The sequence below is a fragment of the Mauremys reevesii genome, linkage group 4 (genome assembly GCF_016161935.1).
Source record: "Mauremys reevesii isolate NIE-2019 linkage group 4, ASM1616193v1, whole genome shotgun sequence".
Lineage (NCBI taxonomy): Eukaryota > Metazoa > Chordata > Testudines > Geoemydidae > Mauremys > Mauremys reevesii.
In genome coordinates, this window is record NC_052626.1 from 44,410,408 (window position 1) to 44,436,189 (window position 25,782).

The following is a 25,782-nucleotide window of genomic DNA, read 5'->3' on the forward strand; positions in this document are numbered from 1 at the left end:
CCTCAGCCCTGGTTCCTGGTTCTGACTCTGTCTTGACCTGTGGCTCTGACTTTCGGACTCCAACTATGAGGCCTGACTTCCGCTCTGACCACTAGGCTTGACCACCTACGACCTGGTCCGCTGACACAATGGCACGTGCTCATCCTCTTCCAACAATTATGTATTTATTCTGCTTGCACTTCTTCACGGTTGTCAGGAGGTCTTCATATGACCCAGTCCATTGGGTGATCATGTTGCGGACCTCTTCATTAGTGACATCGTCGAAGTAGGAGATGCCCAGGATTTTGCGGAAGCATCTCATCTCTACTACCTGTATTTTCCGTTCAAATTCTGCTGTAAGGGTCCATGTCTCGCACACATACAGACAAATGGAGATGACCAATGTGTCCAACAGTTTCAGTCTGGATTCCACGGAGATGTTCTTATTTCTTCCAAATTGGCTTTAGCTTTGCCACTGCTGCTGCTGTTTGCGCAGTTTTTGCCCAAATTTTTGCCTTGGATCCTTCATTAGGGATGATTGCCCCCAAATACTTGAACTGTTTCACTGTCTCCAGCTCGTGTCCACTGACAGTGATATGTGAGCTGATCCCATCACGTTTGTTTGTCACCAGCTTGGTTTTCTCTGCACTGATTTCTATGCCATATTTTGTGGAGGTTTCATCCAATCGTTTCACAAGGTTTGCAAGTTCATCTTTGCCACCTGCCAGGCCATCAATGTCATCAGTGAACCGAAGATTTGAGATTGTTCATCCCCCAATGCTGACTTCTAGGGCATCAGTCATTATGCGCTCCAAGTAGATGTTGAACAGTGTGGGCGAAAGAAGGCAGCCTTGCTAGACTCCAACAGTGTTGCGAAACCACTCTCCTATTGTGCCATTGACGAGAACTGCACTGCTGGCCTTGTCATACAGTTGTTTAATGTTATCATAATATAAATAAAATAAAATAAAACAAAAACGACATTTTGGGGAATCCTGACCTGCCCATACAGGGGAGATTTAGGGCACTTTTGCACTGCTGTTTTATGGCCAACTATCTAGCCCTATATCTATGCTACATCAATGCATTACCTTTGTCTTATTGGTTGCTCTATTTGGCTACATTCATGAGACCTGAGATCTCAGTATGTTCTTTAGTCTTGATAACATTTTTGCATTTTGAACTTTGTGAAGAGAGTCCTGAATCACTTGAGATAACAAGTGATTAGGTACGGTAGGATCTTAGGAGCTGATGGAATAATATCCCAAAGGGAGTAAGTCTCTCTGATAATTTCTTTGTAACAGATTTCTTCAGGCCTACAAGGCACATGCATCTGAGCTATTTTTGCTGCAAAAGAGGGTGCAAAAATGGTCAAATTTGGATTATTAAATGTAAGCACATTTAATTGAAAGTCCAGCAGCAGCCATTAAACAACCACTAGAATGGACTCCTCTGCCATAGGTGAATATCTTGGAGTCTGCTATTGTACGGTTTCCTCCACAATTACGTGAGTTAAGGTCACATTAACAGTCTGACCAACACTGAAAAGAACACCTTGGATACACTGGTTCTAGTCAACTGCTCTTCAGTGGGTCAAACCTTCTGTTCCTGAGCAAGCTCATAAAGAAACTAGCCAACGACCATTTTCAAGCTTATCTAATTGAAGCGAATATCCTAGACCTGGCATAATCTGAATTCAGGCCAGGACATGGAATCAAAACTGCATTAGTGGTACTGGTGGATGATCTGCTGTCAATGGATAGATGGCAGATAACCAGTCTCGTCCTTCTGGACCTCTCTGCAGCATTCAACACTGTGGAAGGGGTCCAGAGTAATGCACTAAAAATTATTTGATTCCTTCTTACATCCAATGAGTCATGATGAGAAAAATGCATCTCCACTACTAGACCCCTCACTCATGGAGTTCCACTAAGAATTCTCTCTCTGGTCCTAATCAACATCCATATGCAGCCACTAGGTGAAATAGTGAAATGAGAGACTCAGGTGCCAGCAATATGGAGAAAAGATACAGCTCTATCTATCTTTCACCACATACAACCACACAATTACCACCAAGAACACTCTGTGCTTGGAAAAGATCCACTCATGGATAAAGAACAGCTGACTGAAATTGAATCTCATGAAGATGGAGGTGATGCTGATAGGCAGAGGAAAGCATCTGAAGAGTTTACAAACCATGGTTCAGTCTTCTTCGGTTGAAGGTACACAGCCACAACTGGTACGTTCTGTCCACTGTTTGGGCGTGCTTCTGGATTCCTCACTGACACTAAGTTTTCACACAGAAGTAATTGCTAGTGATGCTTTCTACCACCTCCACTTGGCTAGGAGACTCCATCCAATCCTGGAAAACTACCTTTATTCATGCCTGACTACTGCAATGCAATATATTGTACACGACTCCTTCAGCACGTAGGAAATTCCAACTAGTACAGAATACTGCAGCACATCTCCTCAGCAACTTACTGCAAGCTCATCAAACCTGTCCTTTGCTCCCCACTACAGTGGCTTCCTGTAGGATATCGAAGGTTTTGGTCCTTATCGTCAAGGTGCTCAATGGCCTGGGTCCAGGGTATTTAAAAGATTGGTTAAGGTTCTGGGATGAAGACTGTGATCAACAACTTCACTCCTCTGTCACATGGGAACTTTGTACAATAGAGGCAAAGCTTGCCTGTGAAGGAGACAAAGCTTTCTCAAAGGGGCTAATTGCACACTATGGAATGCACCCCACAAGAACAGAGGATTATCACAAACTCACCACCTACTGTTCTAAGTGCTAGGCACATTTCTTTGACCTTGCCTTTTCCAGTAATATATACACATTCATCTGTTGCTATATATTATATAAAAATATCCAAAACAAAATGCTTGACTGAACACACTTCTAACCCCGGGAACAGGACAAGAGAACAAACACGTGACAGTGTTGGTCACACTGCTTAATGCACTACTTGGAGACGCTCAGATACTATGGTGATGAGTGCAGTATAAGCACCTATACAGAACAGAACAGGATATTCTGGATTTGCTGCCTTAATTCTGAATTTTCGTGTGTGTGTGTTTAGATTAGTGATATATTTTTTTAAAGATATCCAAATACGTGTACCTATTATTTGGAATGCACACTCATTCATATGTTCTAATATTTCTTTGCTTCCACATTTGTGGATTTTGTTTTCAAATTAGTGCAATTCCAATTGTTGTGAGTGCCCACTGTTACTTATTACATTATACACCTACATATTTCTGTGAGTAATCTGAATGTTTCTGTTGGGCTTTGATATAGAACTGGCTGTTCATAATGTTCATAAGAAGCACAGTATACAGGAGTTTGTACAGAGACAAGGTGGGTGAGTTACTGTTGTTTATTGGACCAACTTCTGTTGGCGATAAGAGACAAGCTTTTGAGCTTACACAGAGCTCTTCACCAACAGAAATGGACCCAATAAAAGATATTACCCAACCACCTTGTTTCTCTAATATCCTGGGACAAACATATGTACAACAACAGTAGGGTAGCTGCATACAGGGTTTGGTACAGGAATTCACAAATCTCTGCATCCTTAAAACTCAGAGAATCCTGGCATGTTGCAGTCTTGCACCAACTGAGAACAAGACAATTGCAATGGTGGAGTTATGCCCAATCTATAGAAAGTGTATAGAGTTGAGGATGAAGGAACGAAGAGCATGAGGCCGACCATGAATGAGGTTGGAAGATGCAATTTTGAGGGATTTAAGAAGCCTAATTCCTTCCATACTGACTTTTGCCACAGGAAAAAGACTTGCAAGAGACTGTTAAAGATGGAAGTTCCTGCTACGTGCCACCGAGGCTACATCATAGCCATGTGACTCCACTGCTGCTGCATCTTTGAAATATCCCTTCTGACTAGGTAAAATTGATCTTAAATTTGTAGAATGGCTGCATTTTGAATTGTGCCATCTTTGTTTTATCCCACCATTAAAAGTTATAGAAAAGATTTTACCTATCTTTTATCTACTATTTATTGTCAATTCATGTAGTCTAGTCACCCTTAAATACTTACCAATTGCTTTTGGTAACTAAATAACTTTAACTTAGTATTTGCAATAACCTAATTGTTTAGGTAATTGTAGACAGGTCGGACTCACCCCTACAGCGCCTCCTGCTGGGGACTCCGGGAATTAGCTCTGTTCCAGTGCTGGAGCGCCCTCTGCAGGCCAGTGATCCACCTGTCCTCAGGCCCCCCATGTCCCTCCCTGGACCCGGTGCCCTTTCACATGTGGTGCTGCCCCTGGCAGTAACCCCTTTCTCTCTGGGTCTCCCCTCCTTGGGGAACCCCCACCCTCTATCCCCACCTTGCCTCAGTATTGGCTACTGCCAGTCATTGTCTAGCCCCACACTCTGGGGCAGACTGCAGCATTAGCCTACTCATCACAGGCAAAGGGGTTTGGACCTGCTGCTTTGGCCTACCCCTGGGCTGCCCTCTGCAACCCCCGGTACCTGTTGGCCCTTCGCTAGGCCGCAGCCTGGGGCTTTCTAGGCTGGAGCTCCCCAGCTCCTCAGCCTTTCCCCAGCCTTGCTTCACCCTAGGTACCTTGCCTATAGCCCCTGCAGCCAGGCCCTTCTTCCTCTTCAGGCAGAGGAAGACTGCCTTTTTTTCTGGCTTCCCTGGCCTTTTTATAAGGCCTGTGGCTCAGTTTGGGGCGTGGCCCCAGCTGCAGCCACTTCCTCAATCAGCCCAGCCTTGAGAGCAGCCGCTCTCAAGCCCTGCCAGGCCACTTTTAAACCCCTCACAGCAGGAGCAGGGTCCACCCTGCTACAGTAATGCCTCAAATACTGAGGTAACCTCTTCTACTAATCAAAGGTAGAACTGGCGAGTCATTAAGAGTGACCTCAATATTTAAAGAAAAAAGATGTTTAATCTATCAGACAAACCTGATTATTTTACATATAAAGGGCTAAGTTAACAGCTGCACCAAACCAGAGCTTAGACTGACTGGGGTCAAATGGACCTCTAAGTGCAAGTTAATTTCTGTTGGCTTGTGGAGGCCACTACATTGGCCTGGTCTACACTACGAGTTTATATCGAATTTAGCAGCATTAAACTGCATTAACCCTGCACCCGTCCACACAACAAAGCCCTTTATATCGATATAAAAGGCTCTTAATACCGGTATCTGTAATCCTCCCCAACGAGGGGAGTAGCGCTGAAATCGGTATTGCCATTTCGGATTAGGGTTAGTGTGGCCGCAATTGAACGGTATTGGCCTAGAACTATTAGAGGCCAACATAGTGTGGCACTGCCGCCTACATAGGGAAGTCTATGTGGATGGGTGGAGTAAAGCCAGCTATGCCGGCTTTATGTCAACTGAGAATTTGCCTATGTCAGGGGTTTACAGCAGCACAAATGGGTCTAAGGCTGGGACTGGGGATCTACCCCAAGGGTTTAAAAAGGTTAATTTTTTTATGCTTAGTGTGTGTTTCTAACTACACTAGTTTCAAAAGCAGCACATATTTTTGCTAAAAATTGAGCACACTTTTTTTAAAAAACCCTGATTATATATTAAAATATTGCAGCTATTTTTATGCAAATTAAACTTGGTAGAAAATAAAAAGTAGTAGATATTATCCTCCTTTATTTATCCTTATTATGAGCCTGATTCTGCAAACTGTTTCTAGCTCATGTGAGGATCAAGTCCCAGAGCTGCATCCTATGAGGTGTTCAATGTGTTCTGGGGGTACAAAGCCCCCTCAATTCTTACTGACTTCACTGGGTGTGGAGAATGCTCAGGAAATTGCATGTTTGGACCTTGATTCCCCTGCTGGGTCAGGGCCCGGCACCATGACATAAGTGGTCGGAGGCTTTCATAATCTGTGCTGTTATGGTTGCTTGACTTTACATCAGCAAACATACCTAAGAAAACCAAATGGAAAATATATACATGGAAAATAAGATTTGCTTTTTGTTAGGAGTCGCATGTAAAAAAAATAAAGGGCACAAACAAAACCAGGGCCGGCTCCAGGCACCAGAGAAGGAAGCAGGTGCCTGGGGCGGCCAATGGAAAGGGGCGGCGAGTCCTTCACTCCCTCTCTTCCTCTTCGGCAGCACTTCGGCGGCAGCTCAATTGAGTTTTTCTTTTTTCTCTCTCTCTTTTTTTTCCCGCTGCTTGGGGCAGCAAAAGAGCTGGAGCCAGCCAAGACCCTAACTTCATGAATAGTTTTAAAGATTTATTTTTTAAATAGGAAAAGCCCTCCCTGGAAAAGAATTGTCTGTCTATAGTAGCATATCACTTTGCTCTCTTTGATAAACTGCAAGAATAATAAAGATGAAAGGAATAGGAATACTGCCTCTGAAAACTGAAGTACCCAGTAAAGTGTTCACTCAGTTAAAAGCGATACTTATGATATATCAGCAGTCTGATAACACTGGAACGTATTATAACACAGGCAGAATAGCCTAAAAAACAAGTTCAACTTAATGACCATCCTGTGCTATTTACTTTTATTTTCGTCTCCAGGGAATACTGTTTACCTTGCTTTAAAATTTATATGAGTCATTGTTATGTGCCTTTTTTAATTAGTTTGAAGGAAATAGTCATTTGGGAGACAGAGCGGAAATCAATTCTGATTCGATATTGGTAGCTACTGTGCAATGTAAACCGTGTGTCCTCTCTAATTAAATGTAAACATGTTCAGTTCTAAAGTCCAACAGTGATGACAACAACCACTAGAAAGGATTGCCTAAGCACTGATCAACTGATTCTCCTGAACCTTTTGTTCATACCGTAGGTGCGCTTGTGCAATCTATGGCAGGGTGAATGCCAGTTGTAACTGACTTTATTTTAGGTCATCTTCAGAGAAAAGAATTGACAAGAATGTGGAGTGTTCTGTAATACCCCAAGTTACTCATTAACGATGTCCTTCTGATAGCTAATCAATAGCATCGCATGGAGCCAAAAACACTGCACTGAACCGCCCCTCTTCCAAAAGCCAAGTCTTGGTAAATATTTAATGGCAGTAAAGGTGTTTTGACTGTTATCACACTGATATGTTAAAGAACTCTTAAAAGAAACTTTATCTTGCTTCTCTCTGCATAAATAATTTGTTCTGTCACCGTACAATCCTGATGCAAAAGCACTTACATTAATGCATTTAAACCAGTGCTTTGGAGAGAGAATACTGAGTTTCACTCTGTGTGGTGAAATAATGAAAATAGCTTTGCTGTCACAAAATAACAATGAAAAATCAAAAAGTTTACTTCCTTGGTAAAATGCCAGCTCCAAACACACAGCAAGCAACCCAGCCCTTTATACTTCAGTAGTGAATACTGCACCAGACTTGTTCAAAACCTGTTATACAAGTGCATGCTTGAGGTTCTCTGACAAGGTTTCTCTTGTTATAGAATCTCCACGACGCTTTAGAATCAAAATGGGCCTGGATTTTCATCCCTTATCCAATATAGGGGACAAAAATAAATCCAGTTTTAAACAGTTGCTTTAGTTCCTTCATATTTTTATTTCCTATGACCATCCCATACAGACAGTGGATATGTCCCCCCCTGAACTGGAAACATCCTTAGCCACTGAATTTTATTAGGAGGTCTTCCATTTGTCATGTTTTTCTCTATATAAGCAGCACATATGGAATTTTCAAGCATTTAAGCCTTGATACATCAAAAAAGAGTATGTGGGCTGACTGGTACACCTTACCCAGTACCCAATTGATTTCAAAGGGGTTGGCACAGGGACACCAATGATATATGTTGCAGGATCCAGGACTTAGATATTCGCCCATTGGAGGATCAGATCATCAGGTAAATCTATGTGTTCTGAAGACACTGATTCATCAACAAACTAGTTTTTTTCTTGGAAAATAACTGGGGAACATAATATTGAAAGTGCTTCAGCCTCTGAAATTTAAAACACTAACACTGAAGAAATATAAGCCCTTATATTTATATTTGTAAAGGATCTCTTCACTGCTCTAGGAGCTAGCTGTCCAACAGATAAAACTATTGATTCATTATATTTTGGAATTATTCCAATATACACAGGTAAATCAGCCACCCAGGAGTTTCCAAATCAATAATCATCATCTAAGAAGAAAACAATATTAATAAAATAATAAAACATATAAATCAATCAAACAATAACAAACTGCAGAGCATTATATGGGAATGAACGACCAGTTGAAGAGAGGAAATCATTGTCATTAAATGCTTTGCACTTAACACATTATTATTGTTATAAATCAAGTTTAAGAAAATATTTGTCAATGGTGAAATTATGGGTCTCATGGTTTGGGCATAGCAGTGGGGTGGCTAAATCTGACCTGAACCAGAGCAGAAAGAAATTAATGGATTGGATTGGAAACCAGCCCTGCCTTCCATCAACATCAAGCCTGAAAGGGAGAAGGCAGAAGTCTCTCCAGATGGAGAGAATAAAAAAAGATGGAAACATACTTTAAAGCTGGACTGCCCAAATAGATACTGCGTTTGAGCAGCCCAGAAACAGGGATTCCAGTGGTAGCCAAGCCTGGGTGGAAGACTTGCACTGAACTATGCTATCTTATTATTCATTTATTAATAAATACAAGTGGTCAAAACTTTTTGAAATTAAGTATTAAAATTTAAAAATGCTCTATTTGACAATGAAATTTTCCACAAAAAAAATTGTCAGTTTTAAAAAAAATGTGCATGACATTTCATCAGAAGTGCTACTGAAGATAGTATAGGAATTCTTCATTTACAGAAAACCCTTTAATAACAATTTTGATGTTTTCAGTGAAAAAACACCCCAACAATAAGGGTCTGTTCTGAATCCTGCAAAACAAAAATAACTTTGAAATGTTGGTATTTTTCACAATTTCCTCCTGCCATTTTTCACCCAGCTCTATCAGTAAAGTCAAGCCCCTGGAATGGAGCAAGTTCTGATGCTAACCAGGTTGTGTGGACTGCGTCTGAGGGCGTGTCTTCACTACCATGCTACGGCAGCACAGGTGCACTGATGCAGGTGCACCGATGTAGCACGTCTGATGAAGACGCACTATGTGGATGGGAGAGCACTCTCCCGTCGACGTAATTACTCCACCTCAACAAGAGGCAGAAGCTATGTGGGTGGGAGAGTGTCTCCCACTAACACAGCACAGTGTAGACATCGCTTTAAGTCAACGTAACTTATGTTGCTCAGGGGGTGGCTTTTTCACACCCCTGCGCAACATAAATTACATGAACTTAAGTGGTAGTGTAGACAAGCCCTTAGAAAAATCACCTGCACAAAGGCATGCAATGAAGATCAACTGCACTTTAATCCTTATATTTTACTTAGGGCCTGCTCCTGCCAAACCCTTGCTCATAGAAGCCACTTTTGTTAAGTGGACATAGAGATCTGTGAAACAAAAGACAGTTGAAATGCCAGCTCAAAATGATGAAAGGGAGGGGGAATGCCTGGGAAATCTCATTTGTTGAAAGTCTATTCACCAACGTACCAACCATTACTGAGACAACTGGCAGACTTGTCTGGGCCATCCCCCTGAACACTAAGGCATTATTCAAAGACTTGGAGTGGGAGAATGATCTTGTGGTTGAGGCATTGGACTAGGATTCAGAGATCTGGGTTTAATTCCTGGTTCTGCCTCATGCCTTCTATGTGACCTTGGGCAAGCCACAGCCTCTTTGTGGCTGAGTTTCCCTTCTTCAAATGGGGAATAATACTTCCTTTCTCCCACACTTGGTCTGTCTGGTTTATTTAGATTTTAAGCTCTCTGAGACAAGGACTGTCTCTTACTGTGTATATGTACAGCATCTAACATATGGGGGCCCTGACTGTGGCTGGCAGGGCCGGCTCCAGACCCCGGAGTGCCAAGCGCGCACGTGGGGCGGCATTTTAACTGGAGGGCGGCAGGCAGGTCCGGCGGACCTTCCACAGTCATGCCTGCGGGAGGTCCAACGGAGCCGCGGGACGACTGGACTTCCCGCAGGCATGACTGCGGTTGGTGCGCTGGTCCTGCGGCTCGTGTGGACCTCCCGCAGGCATGCCTGTGGAAGCTCCACTGTAGGCGTGGGACGAGCGGCACGTCTGCGGGAGGTCCCGCGGAGGCGTGGGACCAGCGCCCGGCAGCGCGAGCGGCGCAGCGCGCCGCCCTGCTTGGGGCGGCGGAATTCATAGAGCCGCCCCTGGTGGCTGGGGCCTTTAGGAGCCACTGTAATACAATGTATTACTAACAACGAGAAGACTTGAGTAAACAAATTCACTGTAGGATCAGGGCCCAAGTGACTCACATGTAGCTTATAGGATATGGACTCAGCCTGCCATTTCTAGAGAAAATCAGAGAAGCAGAAGATTCCAGGAAGTAAGAGTTGGAAGAGGGCCGAAAACAGATCTTGTATCCTGGAGCTTATAAGTCAGTTTCTCTCATTTCTTTTCTCTTCCTTTTTTCCTGCTGAGTCTGACTGCTGAGTGATTTAAATGATGTGGGGAAAAACCTATGCTGTCATGTACTGTAGGCGAGTCTGAGTTTAGAGGAAGACATATTACATGTACTTAATGAGGCAAGAATTCTGATGAAAAACTGCAGGTCGCTTCTCCGTAACTTGTAGGTAAAATATAAATACATAAGGAAGTGTGTTCATTGCTTTAAACCAAATGGCTAATTATTTCTGAGACCATGACAAGGAAGTTGAATATAGGATCCATCTGAAATCTAGCCAATGCAGTGTGCACTGCAGTTCTTTTGGGAGAGGAAAAGGGAATAAGCTAAGTATGAACATGACCTAGAATTATATTTTGAATCAAGTTTTTGCTTTTTTCTTATTGGAATTATAAAACTGCTCAAAAAGTAGAACTGAAACCATATCACAGGCCACTTGTTTTACTATTATAGCTAAAATGGAAGTAGGAAGATGGGCTTCTTATCAGGCTCATTTGGTTAGACAGAGTTAGAGTTTTCCCTTTTTAAAGGGGAGAACATGGGTCCTCTGTGTCTCTATAAAAAATCTGAGGAACCAGCTTTAGCCTATGGAACTCACTGCTGCAAAATATTCTTGAGGCACATAGCATCTGAAGTCAGACACACTTGGATAAAATTACAATCCGTTCAGCCTCGTAGGTCCAGGGGTTAAAATAAGGGGAAGCAGGAGGAATGGGACAGGCAATGGGGAGAGGAGTTGAGCACAACTCCCCATCTTTGCTAAAAGCTCTCTTCCTCCCCTTGGCTTGCAATCTCTAACATCTCTCCTTTCTCCTTGCCTACTGGGATGAGAGTGCCCCATCCTGTTTCAAGCTACTGTAACCACTGTGTAGGTCATTAGTGGATCTCCTTCTGAAGTCAAAGAAAAAGTTTCCCAGCATTATATTATTATTTATTTGTATTCCCATGGTGGCTAAAAGCCATAGTCAGGATCAGGGGCTCTTTTTGCTGGGCTCTGTGTATAATACAATTAGATGCATTATGGAAAATTCTACTCCTTCCTCTTAATCTTTCATGAATGGCCACACTTAGAACGAGGATACCGGACTAAAAGGAACAATTCTGATGCTTCTAAAAACATTTTAAAAAATCCGAAAAGAGGGACAATATGAAAGAATTATTTCAATAATAAGAAGAATTACTAAAAGTCTAGATGCTTGGAGTTTGACATTAACCTCATTTGCCCCCTAATAGCCAAGAGATGGCTCAAGGGCATATTTTGTACTCTATGTGCAGGCCTCTTACATTAATGGGAGGTGCACAGCTCAGAGCCCATGAATCAAGTTGATAATATGCCCCTAAGTTATTGTTTCATGGATAGTGGGTGAACTGATGTAATTCCTCTGTTCAGTCAGGAGTTAAAACATGTACAGCAATTCCTTCTTTTCACAATATTCCTTCTCACAAAGATAACCATGAGAACAGTTCCCAGCTGGCTAAACCTGACATACAGGTTTTGTTAATAAAAAAAATGCATGACTTAATTAATGAAATGGATCTATTAAGACTGTCCCCCAACCCACTATGGCTGCCCCACCTACAGCTGAACTTCATATGACCTATCTTATGCAAAAAGAATTGTAATAACTTGTACTAAAAGCTATTACAGAGGAAAGAGTGCCATGAAGATAAAGTATGACTCAGAAATGCATAAATGCCCCTAGAGGAGAAAGCTAAGTAAATTCACATTTAAGCAAGGTTTACTTTTACAGTGAATAGATAGTTGACATAATTTTGTTAAACTGCATAATATTATTTCATCAGCAGTAATTATATTTGGTTCTGTAAGTACTTGATTATACTGACTGTGTATTCAATCCACAAATAAATGTCCATAAATAAATCTCAATAGTATTAGAATAAAGTCAATTACTAAGGCATTAGTGGAATAAATATTTTTAAAGAATTCTACATTTTTATAAACTCCTCCACAATAATACCCAAAAGAGATACCATGACACTGATAGCTTTTTGTTTTCAAACTGCACATCTTTATTTAAATCTATAAGTTCAAGATCTTTAAACCCAAGAACAATTTGCCTGTTTTGCCCCAGCAAGCATAACTCTGCAGTAACCTACTCATTTTACAAGTTTCTCTGTTCTTGTCTAGCGATCCCACGCTAAACTGGTTTTCAAATCCACCTCCATCAACACTGGCAGGTTCAACCCCTCCTTCTCTCAACCAGTATTCCCCCAGTAATGCACTGCCACATTACTTGGCAAAGAAAAAGAACTCAGCTCTATTTACATAAACGAAGTACTACATATGTTCATGGACTGACCATGAACATTTTCCAGACCCACACTTATACAATAATAGGGCTCGCCTATTCAGAGTGCAGACGTTCTTCCTCTGTCTCAGAACAACATCGTCTTTCAAACAAGGCTGTTCCAAACAACTCTTGTCCATATGTAGAAGAAATGTTAAACATATCTAACATATCTGGGAATAAATTCTCACTCCAACTGACGGATGCTACAGGCCCCACCCACATGCATGATGGTGAGCATGATGGTGAGCTGAGTTGTATCTTGAGAGTAATCTAGGGAAACCAGATGGACCTGTTGGTCATTAAGTATCACATATAATAACTGGTCATTCACAATGCATCATTTGCCTGAAAAATGCAGATTAGCGTTCTCTAGTCTTGGAAAACTGGATGCAAAGCAACAGCTGCCACAGAATACTTTTTTAACCCACCTAAATTGTAGCAGAGAGTCTAATAACTAACACTTAAATTTATATAGCCCTCACAGTACTTTCCAATGATGAATGTGTCATTATTCCCATTTTACAGATAGGAAGACCGAGATGCAAAGCGATAAAGAACAACATTTTCAAAAGTTGCCTCTGATTCTGGATGCCCAACCTGAGATTTCCTGGCTGTGATTTTCAGAGGTGCTGTGCACCTACAGCTCAATTTAAGTCACTGGGAGATAAGGGTACTCAGCAACTCTGAACAGCAGGCCTAACGTCTCTCTAGTTGAGAACTGCAAATCACTCAGAAGCATGTAGGAAACACACACCTCTGGGTTTATGCCATCCCTGAAGACCTGCTTGGTTCTTCTGGAGACCTCAGATCCTGGTGCACTAGTTGAGTGTCATGTGACATCCTCTCAGTAAGTGGTAAGTTTAGGAATGGCATTTCAGTAGAAACGCAGCCTCAATGAGCTTTGCTTACAGTGCACAGCCTAAGCAAAGATTCTCTTGGTGCTTTTACAGTTATATATACCACTATATACAAACTCTAGAAATGAAATGTTTTTCAAAGAATTTGTCTCTGACTAGGCCAAGGTATGCCTAGTAAATGGCCTATATTTTGCCTGGTCTGATGAACTGATGATTAATTTAAAGTATGCTATCTTGGAAGCCACCAGAGAAATTAATGCTATACACCAATGGAAAGCTGGGAATCCTTTTATTTTTCCCTAGCCTTAGTTATTCATGATATATCACGTCTTAAAATGACAACATTGTGATAATCATCTTGACTTTTCCCCTCCTGCTTCAATTGTGACCTTAATTAGGTGGCTGCTATCTCAAATTGTCCCTGAGTCCTATGAGCCTTACATATTGTCAAATACTTGTAGTGCTGAAAAGCTCATTGAAGTCAGTGGAAAGACCCCTTCAGACTTCAATAGGCTTTGGATATAGTCTAAGGTGATCATATGCATTCACAGGGGAAGGAAAGGATGGTTGTATACTGGCACTAATAGGAGGCATGTTGCTTGTGCCCTGTGCTTTCACCATAGCCTCGTGGTCTGTGACTCTGGCAGCCCACTCCAGGAAAAATACAAAATTGAGTCTTTAACACCATCTAAACTTTGGAAAAGAAAACAGTTCACAGACAGAATCCAAAGAGCAGAGAGTGAACAACCAATGTGCCTAGAGCTATATGTTTTCCAGGATGAAAGTAACCTGGTTCAGGAGTCATCTGTCACAGCAGAGCAGATGACAGGATTGTTCATATGGTATACAAAAGATGTGGTGTACACAATGCACAGATACTATGCAGCAGATGAAAAATATCAGTCAGATCTCTTAAACAATCATTCTGGCTGAAAGAATCTAGGGTCTCACATATGTAAATTTGCTAAATTAAGAGTAATATGTTGCCTACTTCTACAATAAGTTTTAAGTGGTTGGCTGCTAAATTTGGGGCATGATACTGAAAAACCTTAACAAGGAGATAAAGGAAAAGAGAAGCAGAGTATGTAATTCTCAAAGTAACTATGGTGTGGAGAAGAATTTCAGCAGCCTGCCTCATCAAGTACTGACAAATGGAATGTGAGAACTATTCCTTAGATGAAAGAAGGCAGACTGAACAATCCAGCTAATGGGATCGCATTGAGATAATGGGATCACTCTGACTTTTTCTGCTTCTGTTGGTGTATGTAAAAACTTTAATGTTATTTTAAGGTTGTTCCTTTTATTTTTATATTCATTAGCAGTGGGCCAGAACTGGCTTAAAAATTTGAAGGGATTGGGAGAATAAACACATCTAGACACTAAAAATTCTGGGGAATACTGAGCCTTCTGCAACAAGGCTGCACTGCAAAATTCTGCTGTTTTAAAATTGTGAGAACAAATTTCTCTAGCACTGTTACTGAAGACAAAACAGAAACCTTGGGTTCTTTAATATCACATTAAACAGATGTTTACTGCTACTACAATCACTTTGAGATGAGAGGGTTACAAATTGTCTGCATTCAAATAAGCCCCCATCTGGTTTCTTATATAACTCTCAGGTAGGCAAGAGAAGGGTGAATACAATCAAACTGTCCTTCAGACACAGCACAGCACCAGGTAGATTTAGTGTTCAACATTATTTGCATAATCTAGACATTATGGCTCCAATTCTGCTTCTGCTCAAGTCAATAACAGAAGTTCAGTTGACTTCCGGGTGCGTACTGGGCTCTATGGTTAATAGCTGTGTGACTCCTGAAAATGTAAATGAGTTATGTAGTTAAAGCTCTGTGCACTGCAGATCTGCACATCTAGCACATTTGCAGGCACTATAAAATAATATGATGATAATGATTGCCAGAAGTTCTGGACTACTTGTATGACATGCCAGCATCAAGGGGTTAAGCACGCAGTATGAGTTTTGGGTGTTTACATTCAACTAATTCATGAGGCTTTTTTAACAAAAGTAAGATGAGCTCAAAATGTTCAAACCTAGGAGCCTAATGTTTGGTACCTAAATGAGCAGCCAGCTTTTCAGAGGGGCACTTGCAGTTCCTACTTAAGTCAGCACCTTTGAAAATCAGGCCACAGGCTACTTACTAAGAATATTTCTACACTACAAGTGCTAGAGTGGCACAGCTGCAGTTACACTGCTGTAGTACTGTAGTGCAGAAACTTGCTACAACGACTGAAAGGGTTTCCCCATCACTGTAATACATCCAACCCCTTAAGAGGTGGTAGGTAGGTTGACTGACAAATTCTTCTGTCAATCTAGTGAACTCTACACAGGGGCTTTAGTCAGCTTACCTACATTTCTCAGGATATAAATTTTTGACCTAAAATTTACATGTAGACCAGGCCTTCGTCCCTAATAGAGTCAGGTGCCTAACTTTATGTATCCAAGTTTGAAAATTTTGGTTTTATGGTCAGATCTGCTTGTAAACAGATCTTTAAAAAAAAGCCTTAAAATTCTTTAGATTTGATAGCACAGAATCCAATGTGACTGTTCAGAGCAAGCAAACATCCTCATTGGCTTCCAAAGTTATGATTTTCCACCTCATGAACTTTTATTGACTAATGACAGGTTGAGTACCCAAATCAAGTCTTGTTTGGAACATATATTAATCATTTTGGAGTGCTAGCAGCTATCTGTCTAAAAAGCTGTGGGCAGAATAAAAGCATTCCAAATTGTAATTGTCTACGACTTCAAGACTGATTCTTGAAGTCACAGGAAACCTATGGACATGACAACTCTGACACACTGTTCACTGAAAAACTGGGGTCAGTGAACCCCTGCTTATAAAACCTGGAGATCAGCTAAGATTACTTTTATTATCTACCACATCATTAGTTTTAATGATACTAGTGATTACACATAGATAAGCTTAAGAGATACTATTGTTGTCTCCTATCTTATAACAGCAGGTATCCTATTGTGATTTCACACTGGTCAGCCCCTAAACCACACTTTTCTTTCTTACTATTCTACCTTAAAAGAATAGGCTAATGAAATAAAAATAGCTTTTCCGATGCAAGCCACTGAAATACTAACACAAAAGCAAAACAGTACGAACAAAATATTAGGAATGAATACTCCACAGTATGTTTTCTCTTGGTTTTCCAAGAAAAAAAACACAGAAAAAACAAACGAACGACAATCCCAAATAAACTACTGTATCTGTAGTTTAGTCTAATGTTAACTGAATCTTATTTGAGCATACTGGCCCAAACCCAACAACATGGAATTCAAATATAATGAACAGATTAAAAAGGGAGAGTTTGCTGTAGTTGTATGATTGCCACTAAGAAGTCAACATTTGCCAACAAATTTTACACAATTGTCACAGTTATTTCCTAACTCAAGTAAATCTGGTATCTCAGATTTTGCTGTGTGTAATGTGTGGCAAACACTATTGGCCACTACTGAGAGGTGTGGACATAAGTTGACCCTTGTTGCAAGTCTGGAAACAGCCAAGAAGCCAGACATTACACAACAGTATTTAAATTCCTAGGCACAAAAAATAACCCCCACATGAAAAATGCAGCCTTAAAGATAGTAGGCTGTGGGGGTGGTGGTAAGCATAATTCCCTTCTTGGTTTTAGTGCAGACATAGAATCCCACCTGGAATGTAGGCTCAAGAATTGTGGAAAGAAAAATAATACTTTGTACAGTGAGTTTAGTCATCTGTTTAAGGCTACAAAAAAAATTGAGGCTGATATATTTAAGAGAGTTTTAATGATGATGCTACTTAAGCCTGTTGGTGTGGTGTGTTCTTTTAGGTAGCATCAAAGCAGGAATAGGTGAAATCCAAGACTTGTGAAATATTTTGGGGCTATCTCACAAAAGATTTTTTTTCAGTTTTGACAGAAATATCACCATAATTTTCAGGCATTTTTTGTGCTATTTTACTGCTCAAGAACTATCTTTCTCACAGACAGGTGTGGCAAAAAGTGGTGCAAAGTCTCACTTATTTGATTTCAGTGATTTTTCCACTGGGAACAAATAACCAAGAACTCATGTGATGAGCGATATCATCTTATAACTGTCAGAGACTGTGAGCAAGGAGGCATTGTGTTTACAAACCAAGGAAGTAGACGTGGAAGATTTTCTTTTCTTTAATTGCATGCCAAAGCTAAAGCTCCAACAGGGTTCACACGGGCCAGTCAGTGTGCAACACGCTAGTGGTCACTAGAACATATACTCCTCTACTGTAGGCTAATGCGCCATGTAGACAAGCCCTCAGAAACCAAAGAAAAGTTCATAATGGAAAAGCTGATTAAGAACAATGTCAATAATGGAAAATCCAGAGAAAAAAAGGAAGAGAATTCCTTTAGATGTATAACAGAAAGTTGGTATGAAGGGAGAAATAGAACCATGAAACCACATCAACATCCAATTGCAAACAATTCCTTTGTCAGGTCAACTAATGACCCAAGACAGCTCTTAGATGACCCCCTGAAACAAATCTACAACAGCAAAACTGGCAAAAAATCATTCTTCTAGTTATATTTACTAAAAAGCAAAAAATCTGACATTTTTCCTTGAATAGTTCAATCTGATGAAAGACAGCATATTACAGATAGAGACTGCCTTTTTGATTTAGTGTTGACTGGAAGATAAATGGTAGGTTCCTGCCTTGCAGATTTTATAGACCTGACATTTTTCAGAGGATATAAAAGTAGGCGAGTAAGCAGAATACAAGGTATAAAATGTAACATCTCTGGAATACATAATATTCAGTAAGCAATTAAAATTGCATTATACAACAATTAAGATCTGCATTGAATTGAAACAATTCTTTAAAACTGAGTCTGCAGCAAAGGTAACCAGGAAGTGGACTACAGCTTTCATTTGATTAAGTCTTTGCCACATGAATGACATAAGGCTACTCATTATTCCATCAAGAAGTTGGAAACTTATGAAACACCTTCAGGAAACTATGAGTGCCCTCTCTTGCTCAATGTTTCTATAATTGCTTTAGTGACCCATCAGGTAAAAATCATGTATTTTTAACAAAGTGAAGACTCAAGCTTACATTCCTTGCATTGCCCAAAATTCCCACTGAAATCAATGGGACTTTACAGACTGAGAATAAACCAAGACACATCACATGGTATCCTGCATAGGTGGTACCTATGATTTTTTTAAATAATGAAAGACAAACAAAAAACTCAGCATTTCCTTACACTTCCATTGTTCTATATGAGTTGTGTTGTATCAAATTGCAGTGGGTTAGGCTCCTTCACTGGAAGAGAATAACTCAAGACATATCACATTGTGTCCCACTGCATAATGCATGTAAACAAATACCTTCTCTTCACTTTGGTAGAGCAAAAAAAGAATCGTTCCCTCCTGTGCCCTGAAACTATAAGCACAAGAAGAATATTTGGAGGCAGCATGTCTGTACTTTATGGAAAACTAGTCAAGATAGGAAGTCTTTATAGTGTTGAAAAGAACTCCCACAAAATCAGAATGAAAAATAAGAACAGTATTATTTATCAGTATAATTGTTTGAACTAGTTTTTTTTATTATTATTCTTTCATGACTACAACCAACCACACTAAAACACTTTTAAAGCCATTGAGACTGATCTGTAGGGGAGAGGAGAGAAAGGGCAGGAGGGTGGGAAGGAGGAGGAAAGAGAGTCAGCCTTATTTTTTTTAAGCCACTATAGTTTTTAAGTTAAGATTTTTAAATGTTGACATTTTTCCACATCAGTTTAAAGGAGTGAGAAGCCAAGGAAGCATCTTTGTTGCAGGCAAAAAAATCTTGAAAAATCTAAATACAGGAGCCAGTCAGAGCTGAGTTGGCCAGTTGGACAAATTTGCATATTCACAGTACTATTGAGAAATAACCATACATAAATTATGCAAATCCCTGTATTCTGAATGGCTAATACAATGATTGTCAGCCAATTAAAATACAGTCAGGATATGATTATTGAAAAATTGCACACAACTATATATCACCAGAGTCCCCACAATCAATGTGTAGGGAATTGCGTAACTGGGCACAAAATCATGCAGTAATGTATCAATTGGTGCACAGAATCCAAGTACTATGATGGGTTGAGGTAATCTTATTTCAGTGTAATAATCCATAACTTGGACCATGAAGCTATAAAATGTAGGTAAGTTAAACATGTACCATAGTACACAGAGCCTGAATTTTGCCAAGAGAGCAAATACTACCCTGCAAAGCATCTTTCTTCTTTTATTTCTCCTGTTACAGTGTGTTTCAGAGCTAATATTAAAAGAAAAATCTAGTATGTCTCCTTTACACTACACTTCTACTTTTGTCACTGGAAGAAATTGACAAAAATTTTGATTCCCTTGTTTTTCAAGTCTATCCATTTTAATCTTTAGGAAGATCAACCTTCATGTCACTGTACAGTTTGCAGAAAAAATATGCAAAACTCCATAAAATTAATTGTTTTTTTAGACTGTTTGCTCATGCCACTTAAACTATGAATTCTAGCTTAACTGAAGAATCAGGAACTGACTTTATAGAAATGCCCTTGGAGTAACTACATCACAAAACTAGGTTAAGGAAATACAATAGCAGGAGAAAATTTAAGGCAAAAAAGAAAGCTATTCAAGTGTGGAAATAGTACCTCCAGCTGCTTTTGGATTAAAATTTTAATAAATCTCTTCAGCGGTACTTAACTCTTAAAAGTAACAGGACTGGTTAAAGAGTTGCATTGGAACAATTCACATGAGGAAGTCACCTGTACTAATTAAGGGGCTGATTCTATTAATATTTACTACAGGCCCTACTGCTATTATATAGTGAGTTGTTCCACTGAGGTTATCACTGTGTGGTTTTTTAAAACAACCACACAGATGAGTCAAGGTATCTTCTCAGCTCTCTGCCTGGCTATTAATAGCACATTGTTTTCAATGACTGTGCAGTATGTAAATCCCTGCACTCTGACTTGCTACTGCCCTCAGGACTCATCACCTATATGCCAACAACCAACATGTATGCCTCAGCTTTTCATTTCACGTTGGTGACAGAATTATATATTAAAAAAATCCGATTCTAGAGGAACATTAGTTGTAACACAGTTGTATCACCTGAAAAATATCTGCTCCTCAGCTAATTTGATACAATAAAATCTGTTCATTAGAGCTGGTGAAAATGTTTTGGATATTTGGAAATTTCAGTTATAAGTGGCAAGAAAATTTTGATAGATAAGGTGGGGGAGGTAATATCTTTTATTGGACCACCTTCTGTTGGTGAAAGAGACAAGTATTCAAGCTTTCACAGAGCTCTTTTCAGGAAGAGGTCACGTGAAGAAGAGCTCGGTGTAGGGTTGCCAACTTTCTATTTGAAAAAACAGAACACCCTTGCCCCTCCCCTTTGAGGCCCTGCCCTTTTCCCGCCCCTGCTCACTCCATCCCCCTTCCCTCCGTCGCTTGCTCTCCCCCACCCTCATTCATTTTCACTGAGCGGGGGCATGGGGTTGCCATGTGGAAGGGCACATGGGCTCCAGAGTGGGGTCAGAAATGAGGGGTTCATGATGCAGGAGGGGGCTCTGGGCTGAGGCTGAGGGGTTGGGATGTGAGAGGGAGTTTAGGGTGAGGAATCCAGGAGGGAGTTTGAGTGCAGGAGGGGGCTCAGGACTGGGGCAAGGGGTCAGGGTGTGGGCTGCAAGTGGGACTCATCTCAGGCAGCTCCTGGAAGCGGCCAGCATGTTCAGCTCCTAGACACAGGGATGGCCAGGGAGGCTCTGCACGCTGTCCCCATCTACAGGCACCACCCCCACAGCTCCCATTGGCCGCATTCCCAGCCAATGGGAGCTATGGAGCTGGTGCTTCGGGGTAGCGTGTGGAGCCTCCCTGATCTCCCCGTGCCTAGGAGCCAAACATGCCAGCTGCTTCCGGGAGCTGTGCGAAACCAGACAGGCTGCCTGCCTGCCCCGCTGAGCCACCAAACAGACTTTTAATGGCCCTGTCAGCCATGCTGACCGGAGCCGCTGGGGTCCCTTTTCGACCAGGTGTTCCAGTTGAAAACCAGACACCAGGCAAACCTAAGTCTGTGTAAGCTTGAAAGCTTGTCATTTCACCAACAGAAGTTGGTCCAGTAAAATACAGTACATCACCCACTTTGTCTCTCTAATACCCTGGGACCAATATGGCTACAACAACACTATAAACAGAATTTTTTAATAACATTTTTGGTAAAAAGTTTTTTTATTGTAGCACCCTTAAATTATTGTTAAGTTACTGCTGGTGCATTTAAGAAAACAAAACAAACTAAAACACTAAATCCTACATTAGGGCCCAGCCTTGCATTTATTTCTTGGAATTGCACTTACTGCCATGAGTAGTCTCATTGCAAGGTAACGTATACTAACATGACTTTATATATACTTTATATAGTGTGTACAGTTAACAGTAATGTTAACCTCCATATGTTGGGACTGAATGATATGATTATGGAGTGTTACAGTTTCTGATTACCATGTAACTTAATATAATAACCCCCTAATGTTTCATAATTTTGCTTTACCTTTTTATTTTTACACTGGTTTTCTGGTTTTGCAGTCCCTGCCTTCAGTTTCTGTTTGAAAACACATGCTCTGTTGCTGTAACCCCACCATCTCCTTGTAACCATCACCACCCAGCTGCTTACTCCCTAGCCAGAAACTCTTTCATCACTACAACCACCACATAGAGGAACTCAGCAGCCTGCCATCTCCTCCATGAGATGTGGTAAGTGTTAAGAGCTGCCCTCAGGAAGCTATTTATACTGCATAACAACTTCATTGACCCTACAAACCTATTAACAATGCTGCATATTCTTATATCCCAAGAGATGGAACTCTTTTTATTACCCAATACCTCCTTTCTGCAGGCATGTGTAGATCTTTTATTACATCAAAGAAAACCACAATAAAGAAGAGTTAAAGTTACAAAGTGAAGCACTCAAAATTTCGGAAATGCCAAAATAATCTAGTCTCTTTATGTATATACGTTATGATAGAGTTACAGATCCCAGGGAACACTCCATCCCGGCCACCCACTAGGACTGCTGTAAAGAGAATGCAAGCCTCTGAGCTCTGGATCCTCCCAAATGTGTTAAATTTCTGGTGCCTCAACAGGCTGCAGCACTGGTTTCTCCCATGGGCTCTCTGGCACATTTTCTGGGCACTGACTCAGTCTGCTACTATTTCTCAGAAATGGGGCTCCTCAGCCCACCTGCTCTAGCCCCCCAGGACCAGTACTGATTCCAGAGATACCTCAGTTATTTAACTACACCCCTATCCCAGAGCTCCATCCCAAAGGTGCAAAGCTTCTAATTTATTGTTCAAGTCTCTCAGGACACACAGTAGGTGTAAAGCAGTCAGCAGACATAATTTGCTCAGTCTAACACTTTTATGCTCCTTTATACTTAATCATGCAAAGCAAAGGAGAGCACGGAGCATACCAAACACATGTCCCTGCCTCAATTTTCTCAACACTCCAGGCATTCTTTGGGCTTGGGTCTGAGTCTCTTGGGTGCCCAGAATTCTTGACTCAGGAAAGCAAGTAGGGTCTTGTGCCCCATGCTAGTGCCCTCTTCTTTCTAGACCTCTTATCCAGTTTCTGTGACATTGCTCCCTCTTGCCGCATTTTGCTATTCCTCCGTGGCTCCCCTCATTCCTCCATGTTTCTTTATTTAACCCCCCTCGTCCCCCCGGCCAACTGATCTCTTTTGTTCTAGTCCTGGTAAATTTCCACTACTCTTACCTTCCCACCCTGCCCTTCGGGGCGGCGGGAGGGGGGAAGGGGGAGAAAGGGGTTAACTTAAAACTGGATTTCCAAGCCTAGTGCTGCTTTTTAGCTTTATGAGGTCTAAATATTGTCGCTAACCTTAAGTATCTCCTACTGTTCCTGTCAGGTGTGTATCTGCTACAAGCCCTGTCAGCAATGGTGGATCCACATACATAATAATAATCCACTCATAATACAGCAGTTTTTTCATAATACAACTTTCCTATATCAATCAGAATTCATAACTTGTACTGATATAGCCCCAGTTCATCACAGATGATCTTTAATTATATGATCACGTACTATTTTTTTCTACAGAACCTCAAACTGGTAGTAGTACAAGCTGTTATCCTCTATGGGGACTGGCTGTTAGAGAGGTAAGAGACACACATTTTACCAGTGAGATCACAGCTATATGCTGACTACAGAGAAATATGAGCCTCATCCCCTCCATTGAGCCTATTTTCCCTCCCCAGCTTCTGTTCTGGTGTCCCTCAACTTTAGGTTTTACTTGAAAACAACAATTCAATTTTGCAAAAAATTTCAAGGGTCTGAAATTTGTTTTCAATCCAATGCAGAGCACAAATGAGACCTTACAAAAGTTTTTGTGAAACAAAGAAAGGCTCTGATTCACACTAGGGATTTGAATCTAGGTTTCCCACAATCCAGGCCAATGCCCTAAGCATGGGGCTAGAGAGAGAAAGCGTCACTTGCTCTTGTTTTGACCAGAGTGATCCCAGACCTGAGAAACCTTCCTGATTACATTGTCCTAGAAACTGATATCTTTCTATGAAACATTTTGTTTTTGACAAAACAAAATTTTTAGACTGGATAAAGTATCAGAGGGGTAGCCAAATGAGTTTGGATCTGTAAAAGCAGCAAAGAGTCCTGTGGCACCTTATAGTCTAACAGCTGTATTGGAGCATGAGCTTTCATGGGTGAATACCCACTTCGTTGGATGCATGCCTGGAAAAAGACTGAAAAAAGTTATCTCAAAAATATTTTGACCAGCCCTATTCAGTCCCTATCCTCTGATCCTCCTGTCCCTGTCCCCCTTGTACCTATTACTCCCAGCCTGCAACTATTCCTCCTCCTCATTCCTTTGCACTTCTCTCTCCTCATTGATGCCTACAAACTAGTAAGAGAACAGTGAAAGCACAAGAGAGAGAGAGAGAGTCTTCCTATTTGGTTCTGGTGCCACAACAGCCCTAGAAGACACGAGGAGCAATGCAGCCTTTGCAGCCCTGAGGTGAAGCATGCTCAGTCACTCTCTGGGGATGGAGCATACTGAGTGCAGATGAAAACTTAATTGAATAATACTGCCAACCTCTATCAAACTTTCATTGAGTATGTACAAACTGCAGTTTTCCAGAGGCTTATAACTTGGGCAATTTTTTACAGGGACAGCAAATGGTACACTTCTGACATCAGGGTGACCACCTCACAAAATTTGAAGTCCCTGTTCCAAAGCATGGAGGTGCTAGTGCTTCTCAGTGAAATGATTGTAAGAATCTTTTTTAACTTTGAAAAAAATAGCGTATGTTTCCTTAACCTCTTTCTCGGAAATGGCTGAATTGTTTTAGCTGAAACTTTAAATAAATGTCTGTCTGAGGCAGACAGACAGCATGGAAAATTTCAGCTCCAACAGTCTGAGTTTGGCAAAGTTATAACCAACTGAAAACGGGATCTTATAAATAGGACATGTCCTGCAACCTTAACTATGGGGGCCACTTCGGGCACCTTCTATAGCATAGAACTGTGTGGAGGTGGAGCTCAGCAGCAGCAGGATCTCTCATTCTCTGGGCCCAGAAAAGTCAGGGGTAAGTCCAGCAGCAGATTTTTCACTCCTCCCTCCCCGCACACTACCAGAGCAGTGAGAAAGTAGGGCTGGTGGGCATTTTCTCTTTCCATTCCCTAGAAGGTCAAAGAATTGGGGACTAGAGCCAAGGACTGTCTTAATTTTCATTTCTCAATTCTCAGAGATTAGGGACTAACATAGAATAGGGAAGCAGGACCAACAAGGGAAATCCTGGGTTGTCTGGTCGCCCAGTTTAAGCCAGTGGGGAGAAAAATGGACTTGGCAACTGTTCAGCAGTTCTGAACTGCGACAACCAGGGCACAGTGTTTGTTACATCCTGTAGTGACAGCTGTGAAAAGCCTCCCAAGATCAGCCAGCGCTTCAGCTCCCAGGTCCAATATTTGAAATCTGGCATTTTCTTACTCATATTCTTGTGGACGTTAAATAGAAAGCCCTGACAACAATTCTGTACTAAAATGTGAAATGCTATTTTGATTTATATAGACTTTTAAATAAAAATAAAATTAAAAGAAACTGCTTGCACAAAACTGATATAGATCATTCAATTAAAAATTATGCAAAAGAAAGAAAAA

The 25,782-nt window shown here is 41.0% G+C and overlaps 1 protein-coding gene across 13 annotated transcripts in view; it reads right to left on the reverse strand.

The window, feature by feature from the left end:
- The window catches only part of MIPOL1 (mirror-image polydactyly 1), a 292,792-nt gene that overhangs the window by 42,427 nt on the left and 224,583 nt on the right, over positions 1–25,782 (reverse strand). The window contains exon 12 of one of the 13 annotated variants that reach the window (XM_039535484.1): positions 15,298–15,386. The exons of the other annotated variants lie outside the window; for them this stretch is intronic. Coding sequence (XP_039391418.1) covers positions 15,320–15,386 — 67 coding nt within the window. The 3' untranslated portion in view covers positions 15,298–15,319. Of the gene's footprint in view, positions 1–15,297; positions 15,387–25,782 lie in introns of those variants that run through there. 13 annotated transcript variants of the gene reach the window in all.